This window comes from Gossypium arboreum, chromosome 5 (assembly GCF_025698485.1).
Source record: "Gossypium arboreum isolate Shixiya-1 chromosome 5, ASM2569848v2, whole genome shotgun sequence".
Classification (NCBI taxonomy): domain Eukaryota; kingdom Viridiplantae; phylum Streptophyta; class Magnoliopsida; order Malvales; family Malvaceae; genus Gossypium; species Gossypium arboreum.
In genome coordinates, this window is record NC_069074.1 from 7,906,125 (window position 1) to 7,925,148 (window position 19,024).

Genomic DNA, 19,024 nt, shown 5'->3' on the forward strand with positions numbered 1-19,024 from the left:
CCTTTAATATTTATATTTTTTGTCAATTTTACTCTTATTTTTAAGTTAAATTTAACTCTTAATCTTTTAAAAAGAATCGAATTTGACAATCAATTTTTAGAAAAAGTTGAATTATTGTTTTCTTTTTATCAGAAATATTGACTAAAACGATAAATTTTTATTTTCGTTTAATAAAACAAATTAACTCTAAAAGATTAAGAGTCAAGTTTATCTAAAAAAAGAATAAGGGTCGGCTAAATTAATCATTATGTCAAAAAATAAAAATATAAACTTTAGGGCTATCCGACAAAAATGTAAAATTTACTTCAAAGCCCATGAAATTTGCTTGGCTCACCACCAACCATTATAATACCAATGGGCATTTCCATGGGTTTTTGGTGATCAATCAAATCCCATAAAGAGATATAAACAAATAAGTGTATATGCAGTTGACAAAATCTACCCAAAAATCTTGATTTTTAAGTTATCCTCACTAAAATCTTTATCTTCAAGCTATTCTCAAATGATTTTACAATATTGGCTGTTATAGTTATAGATCCAAGCATGTCTAAATGCATATTTATAGAAAGAAATGCTGGTTTAATTTCATTGTTGGATACAAATAATTACAATTTACACCACAGAAATAAAACATCGGTAAAACCTTTGTTTCCCATTGTTTTTTTCTCTCCCTTTTATGGTTCCATTGATTTTCATATCAACACAAAATATAAAAAACAAACAAAAATATCAGACTTGGGTGGATGGAAGAAATAAAGAATAGAAAAAGAAGAAAGGGTTCAGTCATATGAATTTGGAGCATTGCCGTGGCAGACCTGTAATATGATCAACTGTGACAATCTCTGTAGCATTGTTGCATGGTAATACATCTTGACCCAACTTGGCTCCTGCTGCTTTGAGCCCTATCAGTGACACAGGTTGATTGAAAAGGTTAAGTGATGGCAGCTTTGAAGCTGGAGGTAATTTCCCATTAGGCAATAGGGTTCTAAAATCTTCCGTCAACAATGGGACTTCAAAATCTGCTTTGTCGTGCCTAACCACATTGTCCTTTGCACTGATATGAGCCCCTGGTTCCATATGGTTAGTTGAAAAGCTAGCTTGGTTTGGGAAGTTGGGGTAAAGGCTAACATATCCTCTAAGATACATCATGTCGATGAGGAATTTCTTCCATGAAGCTTGCCAACCGTTCGTTCTCGACTTTGGGATTTGAACTGGATTTGCTTTGGCGTCTTCGGTGAATCTCATGTTCATGTATACATAGAATTCTCTCCAATGCTTGGGGAAGAATACTGCACCCCAACTACAAGGTAGCTGGTGAAGATAAGGAGTGTTCGGGTGAATGCGGTTGAAGAATTCAGTTGGGTTCCAACTCGGCCTTTCTTTCACAACTTCAACTAATCGAGGGGTGTAAAGAGAGATCGAGGAGAGCTCGGGAAGGGATACTTGAGGGTCATAGTGGTAGGCTAAGAGAGCATATTTAATCCATAGATAGTAGTAAGGAGAGACTTCGATATCGTCCTCAAGTAGTAACCCAAAGTCATCATCTGATGTTGGATACCAACTCTCACTAACTGCTCGAATCAGCCCTCCCTGAATGATTCTCCTTCTGAGGGTTTTAGGGCCATGAAGCCATTCAAATGAATCAACAACCTTAATAGTTGCTTCATCCACCTTACTGTCCATATTGAAGCTGATAGGGATCTCATCTCCAATATAGTATGCATCACTCAGAGACTTAAGAAGCCTTCTTAAGGAAGGTGCACGGCTTTGAGTAATTATATTGACGGAGATCCGCATCCGGTTCCAATCTGCAATACAAAGGTTTTGATTATGTAGTCTTCTACCGTTCATTTTTACTCGCGTTAATTGTTTATCTCTAGATATTCAGTTATTTATATACAGATATTAGGTGTAAAGAAGAGAGTGTTGGCATTCTTACTTTGTAATGCGGTTGATCTTAGATCAGCCATCCATAGAACCTTTGAGACTGAAGACCTCGGTAAAAGTACGAGTGCAGTACCATTTGCATTCGTCTCGGATGCCATCTTCAAAGCTTTTTTGACAATGGGATCAATGTCTGTCACCGTGATAATCACACTGGGGTTATGAATTTTGATTAATCCTTTCAAACTAGAGTATACTGCTTGCAGAACCGGGAGTTCGGAGTTCGATGCTCCTGAAAGTGCCCCTATTTGCAAATCGAAAATCTTAAATCTTCGCTCTTTGCAAACCGACTTTGCCCAGTTTAGAGCTGCTGCAGCATCTTCACAAGGGCAGAAATTGCCTCCAGAAACTACAATGTAAGCCTTCTTACCAACAGAAGACCTGAACTTTTCGAGTAGCGGTGCAAGTGCCTTGACCTCATCAATACTGTGAGCATAAAAGAGAGCATCAATCTTTTGAGGGTACATTGCAGCCCACTGAGTTACATAACCGGCACTTAGCGCCCTCCACCACTGGTCATCTCGGACTTGAACTATGTCCTTGAAGATCACAGTAGTTTCTGATACATAAGCAAGCCTATGTTCGCTATCACCCCATGTTTCTTTGTCGGTCGGGTCAACGGGAAGAACAAATGAGCCTGCATTTCTATATTTCTGAAGCTGATAGCTGCACATCATAACGACAGTAGAACTTAGAATAAAAAATCTGATATCCATTTAAGTATGCAACCACAGGCAATTGAAGATTTAACCACTGTGGGATAGCGCCACTTTAACATGCCCCGCACGTGTAAGTGAATGCATAAGAGCTCATGACGTGATAAACTCGAAAAGGGTAATTGGTAGGAGTAACATGCAAGATTTATACTATAGAACCCGGACACTAATATTTTCAGTAGTGGAAACAGGATACAGAGTATCCATCCTTAACCGGAACTAATAATAAAATATCCATCATTTCCCTCAAAGAGATTAGAATATTCAGAAAGAAGTTGATCAAATCAGTAAAGAATTAGTTTTTCAAATGCTTTCTGAGTCAACTTTAAATACCCTCAACAATTAGTTGCATGGTCAACTTTCCATTGCATCGATCCCTCTTATTCTAACTCAAAATGTAGAGACCGCTTTGATATAATCAGTTTCCTCAACATATAATTAAATCATACTCAGCAATGAAACATTAGTCTTTATCACCACTAGATGAATATATCGTTTATATATTATTCAACAGGTGACTAAACCATGAAAATATATTACCAATCAAAACAAGCCGATGGCAAACGTACCTAAGATGAAGATCTTCACCAGTCATGAATGTGAAAGGTGTCTCAATGAAGAGTGCCTTGACAAGCTCAGCAGATAAAAACCAAGAGCTGGAAAGAAAATCCACCCGCACAATTTTCTGGACAGTAATATCATAGGCAGGGTCAGGCAAGTAAAGCCCTGCCTCCTTCGATCGGAACTTCCTATAGCTCGGGAACGTAAAATCCTTCTGTCTGAAAGGCAAGATCCTTCCAATGCTACCCAAAACAGAGTTCTTATACTTTTCAGTTCCTGCTACATGAGATAGAATCTGTAGCATTTTCTTTCCTGGAATCATGTCATCGTCCACGATATACACAAGATCAGCTTCTGTTTGTAAAGCCATTTGAAACCTGCCATAGTACTTGAAATCATAGCTTGAACTAATGAAGCTGATCCTTGAATCATTGTAGCTCTCTACGATTCTCTTTAGAGAGTGTTCGTTTGGACTCCCGAAGGAAAGCACCCAAACCTGATGGAATGGAAGCGACTGCTGAAGCAAAGAATCGAGCTGAGAACAAAGTGTTTTTCTCTTGAAATGGTTCAAGAGCACTGTCACTTTGGGTCGGTTGGGACCGCGCATATCCCATTGGGATTTCATTGCCATTAACTCGGACAGAGTCTCTGTACCGATGATCTTGCTTTGAAAATCCAATATCTCATCATACAACTCTTTCTTCAACTTGATCATTTGAACATCGCTGGACTTCTTCTGCTCGAAATCGATCCTCTCATGCTCACAAACTTGTGATGGGGTAATTGGAGAGAAGATTTCAGCTGTGATTAAAGAAGCAGCCTCTTGGTAGCGACCATGAACATGTGGTGGGATGATGAACTGTTTCATGTTTCTTGCTATTCTTGTTGCCCACGTAAACTCTGGTTTGGTTCTTAACTCCACCGATGGACTCATGTAATACAAAAGGATCGTTGCATAAACTGCAAAGGCAAGTTGCAGGCAAGTGAGAGCTGTCACAAGCCAAGAACAGCCTGTCTTAGTAGCTTTAACCTTGGCCTTCCCTCCAACATAATCACTAAGCATCCCTTCCAAGTAATCCCCACTTCTATTATTTGGATTCCGGGAAAATCTCATTTCACAAATTCAGATTCCCAGAGAACTATACCTACAAAAATAAATAAAAAAATAAAAAAATAATTATCAGTAAAAAACAAAGTACAAAACACGATCAACATTAACACAGCATTAAGCTTGACACTGACCAAAACTTCAAAGTCTATATCTCTATATCTCGATAATTCGTCGCAAATGTTTTAAAGAATTCGAAGTCTGAAGATCTAAGAAATGGAGGAGACAAGGTGAGGGTGTTGAAGAAGGTGGTGACATAGAGTAATGGAATCTGCGCTATTGTATATATATAAAGGGAGAAAAAAGTGAAGGTGAAGTAGCCCGTGAGAAATGCAGCAACGGTCACATGGGGCAAAACGTTTAGATTAATAAAGTTAATTAACAATATATTGTTAATTTTGAAGCGTTGCCTTCACTACACTTCTCTTTGTCTCAATACTTAAAACAAGCCAGTTTTAGTGGCGTAGAAAAGGGCTACCCCTGCGTTTTTGGCACTGCCCACATACTCTCATATGCCTTTTATTATTTATTTTTCCTCTCTCTAAAACCATTTAAACACTGAAACTTAAGTAGATGTCCCAAAGAGATTCAAGCAAATGTACAATAAGGACAAATACATTTAAGTTTGTACTTGTATTTGACAATTTTCTAGATAAATATTTACTTGTCCAACCAAGTCTAATATAAGAATCATATAAATAAGAGGAATTATCATAATTTTTTAAATATGTATTCATATTAAATATCGATATAAAAATATCATCTTTTACATATATGAATAAATTAAATATAAAGCATGTATATCCATATTTTAATCCATTTCCATTTAAATCCGAATAACATATATAATACAGCAAATATACATTACCTTGGTAAGAAAGAAAGTAAACCCACCGAGAATGTGTTAATTACAAGGAGAGGGAGCCTTTTCTTCTTCAGCAAATGAAGCAAGAGAAAAGTTTTTTTTTTTTTTTAATGGATTCAACAAGAAAGTGTTGCCAATGGCTAGAAAGATGCGCGTAGAGATGTCGACGAGGGAGTTATATACTAGGGAGATGGAAGATTGAGTTTATAAGACGAATATATTCGAAGGGTATTTATATTATAAGTGAAATAAATTCTGAGTAGAGAGAGAAAGGAAGGGTTGACTTTGCACGTAAATACGTCGTAGATGAAGATAGCAGCAAGCTCTTTGCTATAGTAATGGGTTTTAGCCAAACTTTGGAGCAAATCTGAAATAATGCAAGAAAAGCCTTGACTGGATTTGCTTCAACAATGGACAATCCCAAAATATTCAAAAGGGTTGGGTCCATCGCTTAACAAATCCAAAAGGAATCAGATCAACGCTTGTTATTCTCTTATTATCATTTTTTTGTTACTGAAAAAGGAAAAGAAATTTACTATTATTCTCAATGATGTATGAATGTTTATCTCCAAATATCATTTTGATTACACAGTTACGTGGAATGATACGAAAGAGACCTCTTCTTTTATCCTTATTAATTACAATTTTTAAATCACTAACAACATGCAACTTAGATTTTAGAAAGAGCAAAACTCGATTCAATATAAAAAATTTGATAAAAAATTTAAATTTTAAATTAAATAGTTTGAGTTATTGAAATCAACTCGAATAAAAAATTAAATTTTTTGGTTTAACTCAAATATGAATTACACAATTCGAGTTATCCATAAATCCTAATAACAAAAAACAAAACTACTTGTTTGATAAATGCTTACCATTTTTAAAGTTAAAAATCAAAATCATTAAATTAAAACACAAAATTACGTCATTTTGATAAATATTTACCTATTAAGTTAAAAGGTAAAACCACTATATCGTTTATATAATTAAATAATCTTGTACTTCGTCTACTAGTTAAATAACCGATCCATGTAAACGCAACATAATAAGACTCGTTAACTCCACTGGACTTAACTTGAAATTTTTTAACTTGATTCTATTTAATTCGAAAAAATTTCAAATTGAATTCGATTGTTAAAATAAGATTTCTCAATTCAACTAACTCCAAATTTTTTAACTCAATTTGAATTGACTCAATGGAATACTTGCCCCAATTAGATCTCACACACACGTGTGCAAATGCCTATAACAATCATTATATATATTTGGTAATAAGGTCGATCATTATACTTACTTGGGAAAAAAAACCCATTAAACAGCTAACAAAATGTTAAACATTTTTCCACTTAATAATCATCCCTTGGTCAAAATCCAAATAATAAAACCCGAAATATTAAGCCAAACCTTTTTCAATATCAAATCCACTAAGACGATTTTGACTGGTCGACTTTGACAGGCAGAAAAATAACGATACACAAATAAATGAAGTGGAAACCACATAAGCAAAGAAGCAAATTTATGGGTGCTATTGTTTTATATCACCTAACAAAAATAGAAAAATCTTTCAAATTTTAAATCAAAATTCTCCCATAAAATATTAATCTTCAATCTCCATGTGCAGCTGATCTTTATTTTTTTATTTTTAAATAAATATATATATTGAAATTGTGGGTAGTCAAGTTTAATATTTTTGGTTTTAGTTTTAAAAAAATGAAGTGGAAATATGCCTAAATACAGGCAGGTCGATAAGGAAAAAAAAGTTTTAAGGTTTCAAAATTGACCCATTCTCAATTTTCTTTTTGGATTCATGTAGACTTGGTGGGTTTCATGTGAGTCATCTATAGAAATGAAATTATCAATGTGGGAAAATAGAGAAAAAGTGAAAGATTTTGTGTTCGATTTTGTTATAATTTTTTTAATAATGTTTGCATTAAATCACCTGCATTATAGCAATAATGAGTGAATTATGTGTTAGACTATCTATAACTTCTAGAAATTAGTTAAATTGTAAATTTATTCAAGAAATTATAGAAACAACAAATATCGTTTCAACTCTCTTAAATTCTCTTATGTAATGAAAAAATAAAATAAATGATTATTATTTTTTTTTACAATTGAAATTAATAAAATAATAAAATAATAATCTTTATTTAATTAAATAATGGAAAGAATTAGACTTCACGGAAAAGAAATAGAATGGAAAGGATTTTTTTTTTTTACAATTACAATCATTTTATAAAATAATTTATATAAAATTTGAAATGATAATATTTTAAAAAAATCTTTGTAGTTGTTCCCAAAATTGGATAAATAAAATTTGAATAGATTTGAATAAATTAAATTGTGCTAATAAAGCAATCATGCTTTTTGTAGGATGATTCTATGTTATGCCGACTATATTATTTGAAATACGAGTCTATAATTATATAATTCATATTTAGTCTTTGAATTTTATTGATAAGAGTGTTAAAATTTAAGATTAAGTATACCGAATAAACTTTTCTAACACTTATTTAATTGTTTTCGATTCTTATTTATTTATAAGAATTTGATATTTTCCTTATCATTGAGATGGGCTTAAATATTGTTTGCTTCCCACATTGAATTTATTGTCACAATTGTCATTTAACTTGTAATAAATAAATTTGTAAGTAGGATGTTCCTTATTAAATTCGAACAAATTTGACAAGAAAAAATCCATCCAAACAAAAAAATGTTTGTTTTTTCTTTGCTTATCTCACCCTAAATAAATTAATTTATTTTTCAATGTAGGTTTTTATTTTTATTTTTGGTAATTTAATCCATGATTAAGAAGTTGTAGGACCAACAATATTCTAGAAAAAGAAAATGGAAAACCCATAAAATTAAACAAGAAGAAGCACTTTATACAACATAATTCCAAACCATGGGACAAATTTCTTTTTCATTTCACAGCAACTTTGTCACAAAAGGTTGAGCATTACATAATCAAAATTCAACTTCAAAATGATAGAAAAGGTTAATGGGGGGTAGTATATAGTTTTATCAGAAAATGAGTAATTAATTAACAATACCTATCAGGAAGAATTTTCATCTCCTAAAATTAGTTCCCACGAAATCTGCATTTCTTTCTGTTTTCTTTTTGCCAATGCTTCGGATCTCTCAATTCACCTAGAGATTTCACATTTTGCTGGATAGCTTAACTGTTCCATCTCCCAATTTAGCTTTGAAGCAACTCTTTCGTGCTGTGGTTCATACTCCTAATTTTACGCCAAACAAAAGGACAATTAGGATTTTCGAGTTTCCCATCAAAATTGACTCTAAACAGGTCTCTCTTTTTTTCTAAATAAATAGAAAATTGATAGGAGGAAAGAAGTGTAGCACCTCCATGTTTTCGACCAATTCTTTTGCAGTGGGAGCCGACACTATGATATGGCGAGCATTGGGACTGATGAAACCTTCTTCCACTGCTTTGTCAATAAATGACAACAACGAATTGTAGTATCCATCCACATTCAACAATCCCACCTTCATTTTCAACAAATAAATTATTTTAATATTTTTTTAAGCTAAAAACATGATTTTTTCGAAAATTAAATAAAAGGAAAAAATACCGGTTTATCGTGGATTCCAAGTTGGGCCCAGGTTATGACTTCAAGAAGTTCTTCAAGAGTTCCATAGCCACCTTCATTAAAAAAACATTGATTGTAAATTAATGGGTTTTCATGTTAGCCTAATACCACATAGAGCTAAATGATTTAAGTCCAATACTCTTAGGTTCCGATTATATATAGGCCCATTTACCCAATATATTTGCAAGTTTGGGTGAAATGAGAAAGGGAGTCCCTAAAAGTTGAAGATGTAATTTGTATGGCAAAAGGGCCTTTTTCCTTTTACGATTGAGAGCCAGGAGGAAGGCCTTGAAAAGCATGGGAGTGAGCCGGATGTGGTCCAGGGAAAAAGGACCATAGTCCCCAAGGTCCCCCCATTGAGGGATTGGATCAACATCAACAACAGAAGCTATCAAACAAAGATTGGTTAAGGCCTTAAGGGTATGGTACACAATTCTGCAAAACCTATCATTATTATGTTGTAATCTGTCAAAAGATAGAGGATGGACCATTTTGATAAAGATAAATCAAGAGTTTCACAATTATTCTCTTCTTTTTTTTCTTTTTAGTTCATAATATCTGGTTAAGGGATGGTACTGTTAAACCACGGGCTGGGGACTACTGCTGCAGATGGATCATTGCATTCTCACCACGTGAAGTTTTTAGGCTAAGTGACACTGATAATTTCCGGTTCCACATGACATAAATATACAATAATTAAAATACGGACAGCCTAATTTTCAGTGACGGAAGGTTGTGATGTCAGAGATTAGAGCTTGAAGGGTAGCTCTTTGATAACATTTTCTTGGGGCTAGGGAGACCAAACTCTGGTAGTTGAAGCTGCAAAGAGTTTTCTATACCCTTAAAACAGACAGTCAGCTAAAACAAACGGTTTGCTTATCCCCCCCCCCTTCATTTTAATTGTCAACTGTCCTGAAATGAACATGAAACCAGGCATGTACAAGTTTTACATGAAAGAAAATCATATATATATATATGTATTTACACGTTGTATGATGATATTAAGGAGCAGGGCTCGGGGGTTAGTATACCAACCAGGTAAGGCAATGAAGGCATCAGATTGTCTAGCCATCTCTGCTTTTCTTTGGTGCATGTCTGCTACTGCCTTAACTTCCCCCACTGTTTCTCCAGTTATCTGCAAATGTTAACCACCAACACCCAAATCAATACAGAGCAATCCCAGATGCCCTCTCATCATACCAACTTTTAGTGTGAGGAAAAAAAAAACCTTCTTCACTGGAAAAAGCAATTATGAGAGTAGCACAAGTGGTGGGCTCTATTCTAAAAATCACACTATTACTTAGGAAATTGCTTGGCAAGTCAGCACTCAATTCACAGCCCAAAAAGAAAAAAGAAAAAAGAAAATACATGCACCATATAAACCTGATATTATACTAAGAGAATGAGAATCTTGGTGTTGGGCAAATTAACACCATTGGAGAGGGGACAAAAAAATGGTGAAGACCCATATACACTCAGGTGGAATGGAATTCATTGATAATGTTTCATTAAAAATAAAGGAGACCAAGAAATGTGAAAAGAAAAAAAAAAAAACCAGGGAAAAGATAATTTGAGGACCAACCAAAAAGTCTAAATTGGAACCTGCATATCTTGCATGAGTGTCAAAAGAGACGAAGTCTGAAAACCCATGTTTAAAAGATAACAAAAGTGAGGTAGAAATTCATGTCATGGGAGCTACCACTAGAAAAAGAAATAATACCTATTTCATATATAATAAATAAAGAGCAGCAGATAATGTTCTTCTTCTTCATCCTCTAGAGGTTATTGTTTATTGAAGGTCACTTTAATAAAATGCTTCAAAAAACATACAATACAAATGGAAGACAATCATACCTCTCTTGGCATAAGTGTCTTGGGAATCACTCTGCAGACATTGAACATCATGAACAACAACCCAACACAATGTTAGAACAAACTCAATCTATCCATTTTTAAGTTACATGTTTATTTTAATGAAAATGGAATATACAAAAAACAGAGGAAATGCCTACCCAATGACATGGCGGCCACCATCGAAAACTGCTTGAGAAATCAAACCCATTAATCCAATACTACCTCCTCCATAGACCAGATCAATGTTTCTCGAAACCTTCATTTCGAAAAAAATAGAGTAAAGGGGTAATTCAACATTTCAGTATGTTGTTTGGGATCAACTGACAAAATTCTGCTTCATCGAGTATTTTCACCATAGTACATTTTAGTTTACTTCAAACTAAAATAAATTACCAAAACCCTTCATTCAGAATCTTTAGATTAACAACTTTGATTAAAAAACCAATAAACAGTATATCATTTGATTTCTTGGCCAAGTTCAAATATTTAGCAATGGAACAAACAGTTTTGATGAAGAAATGAAGCTTTAAATCCTCAAGAATATCTAGACAGGAAGAGAAGCAGAAAATCACACTAGAAGGTAATCATTGGAAACAAGTTTATTGGAAAAAAAAACTAGAAAGTATTAAAAGGAAAGGACATGCAAAATAAGCTTCGAAACAATACATGAAAACAGAGCAAAACAGAGCCAAAACAGAATAAGGACAGATTTTAAAGAAAAAATAAAAAAGGTCAACCGCAGAGACAAAAAAAAAGGCAATTCAAGAACACGAGTTGAGAAACCAGTTTAACAAGAAGATAAATAAAAGCAAGAGCAAAACAGGGGTGAAACAGAACAGAAGAGGGCAGAGGCAGGACAAGTACCAGTTCCCTGCCAAGCTCAATAGTAGATTCTTTATAACTGCTCTTCTTTCCAGGGCTGCTCCCACAGAAGACACAAATTCTCTTGAACTTGGATGGTTTCATTTCCATATCTCCCTCCATTTTTCTCACTTTTGTGTTTTTAATTTTAGAAGAAACAAAGGAAATATCCTCTGCTTCAATGAACAAAGCAAAATAAAAAAAGATTGACAATTTGGGGGTGTGATTTGGTGAGCATATATAACGGTAGGAGAGGCCACAAAGGTTGTAGTTGTAGACTAGCATGCGTAATTCCATGCTCTTAATAGTCCCCATTTCCCTTTTACGAACAAAAGGGAGATGATTACCACACCCTTTGTTTTATCCGGTTGACTCACCCTCGGATCAAAATTCTACCCCTTTTTTTAAGATATATATTTAAAGAATCATATTCTATACATATAACTATTCTAGGATTAAATACAACTTCACAAACACATATAAGATATTCACATGCATTTTGAATAGGAATTGCAAAATTCATACTGCCCCATATATTTTAAATCGATCCACTTTAAATGGAGCTATTTTTTTTGTTTGAAAAATAGATGTAGGATAGAATAGAATAGATTTTCTTTTTAGATAGTGGGAATGAAAATGTTACGATAATTGCTTACTCTGCCCCGACCCACTCTATTTTATATATGTTTAAATATTTTTTAAAGAATTACATCAAAATATTTATTTAGCTTTTAAAAGATTGAAAATATTAAAGATAAGTAGAAAAAATCAAATTGAAGCGAAATGAGAGGGGAGGATTTTTTAAGATTATACAACCATAATAGAGCAAGGTAAGTGGCGGAGCAAAGCATGCCAATTGTGGAACGATAATGAACTTAGAAATATTTGCTCTCACCCCACTTCATTGTCATCTTTCATTTTAATCAAAGGAAAAAATTAGTAACACATGTCTCATTTTATTATTTTTGTTTATGTATTATTAGATCATATAATAACATTTTAAACCCGTGTTGAGGATTTTTCATTAATTATAAATATGATAATTAAATTTCAAGAAAATAAAAGATTATAATAAGTGACAAATCATGGTAGTTAAAAGGTTTTTTTTTTTCTTTTCAAATGATAGTTCTTGTCTCTTCAATAAGAAGATTAATTGAAGTTTGAAAATCTCTTTAATTAACCATTAAAAAAAATGGGATCCTTAATTTCTCTATCTTCTAATGGAAGGAATAAAGATTTGTTGAACATGAGTTCAAGAACTTCTTAAAAAGATGTGTACATGAGCTTTCGGTTTTTCTTTTTAGAGAAAGAGGTTTTGTTTTTCAATATATTCTTGTTTGAAGAAATGAACATGTACAAATTTATGTGTGTTTGAAACAATAGAGAAAGAGGGGATTTTGGGTTGTGAATAGTGTAATAAATACTTGCCAAAAACAATTCCCTTCAAGATGCTTTCATATGCTTTGATGCTTATTCTGACATTTTCTAAAATTCAGGTTCTTTGGCAAATTAATACCATTAATTGGAACAAACTTCACATAATTTGTGCTTCGGTGAAAGGAATATCACTTTCTTCAAACTATGTTTTCACATTTTGCTACTTACATTATTCATTTCATCACTTTATATCTCTCCCCCCCCCCCCCCCAATTTGATGTAATCTATTAACATTTTATTTTTATTTTACCCTTATAAATACTAACTCTACACCTTTGATTTAATAATTAATTATACTCGAGAATTTATACATTTTAAGAGTTTTCGACAACATAGATATTTTTTATTAAATTTGAAGTACTTCTTCCATTCCATTAAATTTGTCACATTTTGACTCTTATTTGTTAAGTTTTTAATGAAGTAAATTTTAAATATATTTTAAAATTCAATTTCATAACGGTCAACCGTAACATCTTTATTGAGACTGAAGGAATACTACCTTATCGAATATCCTCCATTAAAAAATTACTGAATAGACCAAGTTCATCTCCTAAGATTCTCTGTTTGGGTATCAAATTACCAATAAAATTTAGACACATTTTAGGGTCTCATCTCCCAGGTCATTTGCCTTTCTTCCCCCAATATGGAATCCAGTTTACTAACCATTACACGACTCTTGTCCTTTGTTTCCTTTTTTCCTTCTATTTTCTGTGGTGAATGGAGAGATGCTTGAGAAAGAAGATCATGATACATACAAAGTTAAAATGAAAAGCATGAAAATGAAAAAGAACCCCCCAAAAAAAAAAAAAAAGTGAAGTGTTTGATGCTAAGATTTAGAGTGTATAGTATAGGGTCTAGAAAATTAGTAGAGAGGGAGAAAGGTCGTGAGTGCATGATGAGATTAGCCAATTAGGCAATGACGCATTTCATTTGTACCCTCCACCACCTCCATTCAACATCGATGTTGTTTGCAAAGGAAACATTTATACAAGGCTAAAATATACTCTAAGTCCCTGTACTTTTTATACATTTAGAATTTAGTTCTTTTACTTTAATTTTCAAGAATTTAGTCTCTCTACTTTTCATATTCAAAAATGCAAGTTTAATTGTCAAAATTGTTAAAATTCATGTGTATTGCAATACCGTTTTATTAGTTATATAGTGATTATGTGAGTTTCTTCTTCTTCTTTTTTTAATTTCAAATGTTACACTAGATAATTTAACAAAATAGGGGGGTGTCAACAATTTGACCTGAATTTATAAATTTCAAAAGTATAGGAATTAAATTTAAAATATATATATTAGTAAAAGGACTAAAATCCATATGTGTAAATAATACAGGATTCAGACCATATTTTAACCTTTATATAATATATTCATATATAAGCATAATAAAACAAAAGTATCTCCAATTCCCGCATACTCACAGGACTGTTTGCTGGACCAATCATATATGCTGTCCTTCCAACCCCACTCCTCGACTTCCTTTTCATCTTCTACCAATTTTTTGGAGCATCTTGTTTTACCATTATTGCTTTAATTTTATCAAATTTTGTATGGATGACTTTTGTATAATTTTTTAGCCATTTTGGATGTGAATTTGAAGTGCTTCCATTTTTTTTCTTTCTTTTTTTTTTTTCTGATTTTAACAATATTTTATAAACGATTTATTTAATTTTCCTTTTTTTCTTCTTATAAATCAAAATAAGTGTTAAACTTATGTGATTCCAGTCCTATCTAATTTGATCTGAAAAGTTCGAGGTACAACTCATGTGTTATAAAAAATAAAATACAGAGTCAAAATGGGGAATCTGTGGGGGGCGAAAGAACGAGGGTCGAAGTCCCTGCGATATTGATCATGCCGCACAAATTGAATCCATATAAAACTATACTTTTTTATTAGACATTGATTATAATATAATTGTTTAACCTTTAAAATGTGTAGTCGAAAACTTTTTATATCTTATATTTTGTATTTCAACATTAATAATTTTTTTTACCCATGATTTTTCCAAATAAGAATTTTTTACGTAAAATTTATTTGGTCTTATTTTATTTTTTATTACTTTATGATAATTTTATTACTATTCTCGATGTATAGTATAAAAATAAGAAAATAAATGTCTTTTGACGCGCGATCACCCAATAACAAATTATCTTCGAATCTTAAATTTATAACTTCTTTTCTTTAGTTTTCATTCCTTTAAAACAGCTAATTTTTTTAATTATTTATTTTGGAGATGGTGTGCTGCACTTTTGCCGTTTAATTGATAGCAACAAAACAAAGCAGAAAGCAGATGGTGTGCAGTATAAGTTGGGTGATTTTTTCAGTGCCCTCTAAATTTTCGAGGGAAGCATATCGTAACATTTTTCACGTGCAATGTTAATTGCTAGATTGAGTTGACACTTTCAAAAATTATCAAGTATAAAATATTCGTATTACAATTTATTTTAGCTTATTTTAAAAAGAAAATTCTATTTGATTATTGTAAGAACTGAATTTTAATATCTCAAGTTTATTTTAACAAGAATTAAAACATTTCTTAAGTTTTTGTTAACTAAAAAAGAACATGTTAATTAAACTCGAATGACAAACTCTTTTACGATTTAAGTTACATACAATAATTTCTACGTAAAAAAAAAATTTAAATAGTATTATCACTGGTGATACGTTAAAGATTGCTCCCTTGGTCGACACGTGCACCGGCCCCCCACCCCCATCTAAACCACGGGGATAGACATGTGGATATGCCACTCCTACCCTTGTCAATTCTGTGGTAAGAAAATGATCATGCAATAAAACATGCAAGACATTTTATTATAATTCTTCTCCAAAAGAAAAAAAGAAAAAGAAAAGGTTCAAAACTCGCCACTCCACGTTTGACACCTATTCAAGACTTGGTCCTAAATTTGGAGAAATTGGCTTTATCCAAATTTAGTAAAACACCAACACACTTTGTTGTTGTCTATCACATCCTCTCTTTCTCTTCACACATTCAAAGTAAATTTTGAGCTCGAAGTTGAAGATGATGTTGTGCCAACAAGATTGAAAAATTAAGGCCCCTTTTCATTCATATCAGAATATGAATGGACCTATTTTTTTTTTCCTTTGCCTGCCCCAAAAATAACCCAACAAAAAAATTTGCCTTTAGAGCTTATTAGGGCATTTGTAATAAGAAGAATATGGATGGTTGCCCAATTTTAATTAGCTGAGGTGAGACGTTGTGGTTTAGATTGTGGCAAGTGCAACGCTCCCATCACTTTTTCTTGTCTTTTTGGTACCTATTTACTTTAGATTTGATGCAAAAAAGATGATGAAAGTGAACTTAATTAAAGTTTGATACTCAATATCATTTATTCGAATATCGAGTTTTGGATAATGTTGTAATTCAAGCTGTAATAAAGAAAAAAAAATTGGAAGAGGATGATAGTAAGGAATGGGAAGGCTATCAAAGAAAGCATGCAAAAATCAGTGAAAAATGAGATTTGCTTAAAAAATACTCCTATATCATTTTATTTCTGAAATTTCATAATTATCATGTTTTGTTGGATAAGCTCCCATGAGCAATGCATTTGATTAATAATAATAATAATTGGTTTAAATTGATATAAAAAAATATTCATAAGTTCCACTTAAAAAAAATGGTGGAATTCCTAGTCGGAGATAAGTCATTGATCTCCACTGCTTTTCCATCTCTCCCCACTTTCCGTCATCGATTGATCATATCATGTTTTTTTATATGAAATATATAAAACAAAAACCTTTTATCATAGGACATGTCATTGGGTTATATGGCCATTGTCTTTTCCACTAACACAACATATGCTAACCCCATTCACATCTTGTCCCTACGTACTCTTTATCTTAGGAACATCAACATATACCCCCCAACTCATACAATTTCCTCCAATTTTCATACACCAATCAAATATTTAGAAACTTGTATTCTTTATCCTTTACTCCAAATATATGAATAAATGCCTGGTTTTAGCATCAACCTTTTTTTACGATGAGAGATAATATTTTGCATGAAGTTTCTTCTATTTACTTCCTCATAATTATAAATATATATATAAATATATTTACTTCATTCATTTACGTGCAATATCTTCTACTGATTTCGTCAAATTGATAAAAAAATAATAATTTCTGGAGACAGACAGTTCCAAAATCCAATTAATTGTAAATAGAAAGCAAGGAATATATGAGAAGGATCCAAAAGCCGCCCCAGAGCTAAAGTTTCAACGTTATTAATTCCCTTGAAGTTGGGGAATTTTGGGATGAGTTGATTAGGCACCCAAGTTGGAGGGGGAGGGAAGGCAAAGACAAAGCTTTGCTTTTTATTTATTTTTCATTTGCATCATCCTAAGGAACAAAAGATTTGGGTTGCCGTTGTACCTTTTGGGATAAGGCAAATATCTCTGTCACAATTATTATTATTATTAATATTATTATATTTTATAACATTAATAAATTAATAATCTTGCCTACTTATATACCCATAGCATCCACTTAGGTTCGGGCATATTGTAGAAGACGGTTCACCTAACTAGAAAGATGATAAATTTAATTAATTTATTTTTTGTTTTCTTACAAGAATTTTCAAACTTTAAAAAGTTAAGACTTGATTCAAATTCCCTTTTGAAAAGAGTACTCTAATCTTGTTTCCTTTTGATCTTTGTTTTGTTTTTTCGGTAAAATTAAACTATTTTTTTATCATTGGGATATTCCTAATAGATTGATTACATTGCATTTACATTTTGTTCATTATCTATTGATCCTCATGTTTGGTCTATGGTTTCATATTGATTTTTATTTCTTTTTCATTCAAAAAAAAAAAACCAATTCCTTTTGTCACACCACCATTCAGAAAAAAAATACTATTGGAATCTTTGTTGCTTTCTTGACTTTACCACATTTTATTAATTCATCAAATGATGTTCCCAATAAGTCTTAATGATGGGATTTATTGCTTGTTACAAGCCACCAACACACCCATGAGGCCATGACCCATCCCTCTATCTCTACGATATTTGTTTATTAATTGATATATGTGTTTTTGTTTTTAATTACGTCAGAAAGTCGCTTAGGGACAGATTCAAACATCACATGAATCATTCATTATTTCTCAATTAATCAACCCTCAACATTTTGTTTACTTAATTAATCTCATCTATTAATGATGCATTATTTGTTTTATTAATGAAAATGGATAAAAAAGTTGGTTGCCTGTAGCCATCAAGGCCTCAAGGGATTATTCCAAAGGTTTTTCTATTGGGTGCATGTAGCAGGACACTTGTTACAAAATCCATCATTGAATCAATTATAACAATAATCGAAATAATTATTTGTTGTTTAGTTATTATTAGCATTTTGACACCCCATAATTAAAATGTAAAGAAAACTTATGTTTTGAAAAAAAAAAGTGAATAATTTATTTTGTTATATTATTTGAAAATTCAAATTTTAATAGCATATGTATATATATATATATATATGAAGTATGGATCATCTGTTAATATATATCTATCTAATGTGAAGTGTACGAATCAAACGATCGGTTCGATTAATATTCGAATCAAATTATTTGAAATATAAAAATATTTAACCGTTAATCGAATCAAATTTTTTAAATACATTAACCAAACCGAAATATTTCGATTAATTCATCGGTTAATCAAATTTATATATATTTTTCTTTTGGTTAAAATGAGTATAAAACATATAAAAAATACATTGTTAATGTTTATTTTTAAATAATTCAAAAATTTTAAATAGAGATGAAAATATATTAACCGATTAACCGAATTAGATTAGTTCAATCTATTAATTTGATTTTAACGGAATGATGAACAAAGTAGAAATGGACATTTAAAAAAGTTATTTTAAGCCGTATTCGTGGACGAATATGATTCAGACGATTAATGATTCCATAACCTGCCTCCCAAAAAAGAGTACTAGTGTGTTGATTAGAATAATTGGTACTTGTACAAGAGTCAAACAATTAAATTAGTGGAAAGAAAAAAGAAAGTGTTACATCAGATGAAGAGAGGTCTAGTGGTTTTC

The 19,024-nt window shown here is 32.0% G+C and overlaps 2 protein-coding genes across 2 annotated transcripts; both read right to left on the bottom strand.

Moving 5' to 3' along the window:
- Positions 1-558: 558 nt before the first annotated feature.
- Positions 559-4,592, bottom strand: LOC108452203 (uncharacterized). The gene is made up of 4 exons (XM_017749971.2): positions 4,464-4,592; positions 3,230-4,366; positions 1,940-2,610; positions 559-1,808 (listed from the first exon to the last, which is right to left on the bottom strand). The coding sequence occupies exons 2-4, from the start codon at positions 4,333-4,335 to the stop codon at positions 784-786; spliced, it is 2,802 nt and encodes a 933-aa protein (XP_017605460.1). The 5' UTR covers positions 4,336-4,366; positions 4,464-4,592; the 3' UTR covers positions 559-783.
- A 3,484-nt stretch (positions 4,593-8,076) lies between these two features.
- LOC108452071 (cytokinin riboside 5'-monophosphate phosphoribohydrolase LOG1-like) lies at positions 8,077-11,996 on the bottom strand. The gene is made up of 7 exons (XM_017749809.2): positions 11,524-11,996; positions 10,818-10,915; positions 10,660-10,690; positions 9,841-9,940; positions 8,788-8,858; positions 8,558-8,701; positions 8,077-8,433 (listed from the first exon to the last, which is right to left on the bottom strand). The coding sequence occupies exons 1-7, from the start codon at positions 11,833-11,835 to the stop codon at positions 8,341-8,343; spliced, it is 849 nt and encodes a 282-aa protein (XP_017605298.1). The 5' UTR covers positions 11,836-11,996; the 3' UTR covers positions 8,077-8,340.
- Positions 11,997-19,024: the final 7,028 nt, after the last annotated feature.

Bases quoted from the DNA above. Each gene is read 5' to 3' on its own strand.
- LOC108452203 (XM_017749971.2), bottom strand. From the start codon at position 4,335: ATGAGATTTTCCCGGAATCCAAATAATAGAAGTGGGGATTACTTGGAA. The intron at 2,611-3,229 runs GTACGTTTGCCA...TATGATGTGCAG, and splicing joins GGTGAAGATCTTCATCTTAG to CTATCAGCTTCAGAAATATA. The intron at 1,809-1,939 runs GTAAGAATGCCA...TTTGTATTGCAG, and splicing joins AAGATCAACCGCATTACAAA to ATTGGAACCGGATGCGGATC.
- LOC108452071 (XM_017749809.2), bottom strand. From the start codon at position 11,835: ATGGGGACTATTAAGAGCATGGAATTACGCATGCTAGTCTACAACTAC. The intron at 10,916-11,523 runs GTACTTGTCCTG...TTCGAAATGAAG, and splicing joins TTGAGCTTGGCAGGGAACTG to GTTTCGAGAAACATTGATCT. The intron at 10,691-10,817 runs GTAGGCATTTCC...CAATGTCTGCAG, and splicing joins GGTGGCCGCCATGTCATTGG to AGTGATTCCCAAGACACTTA.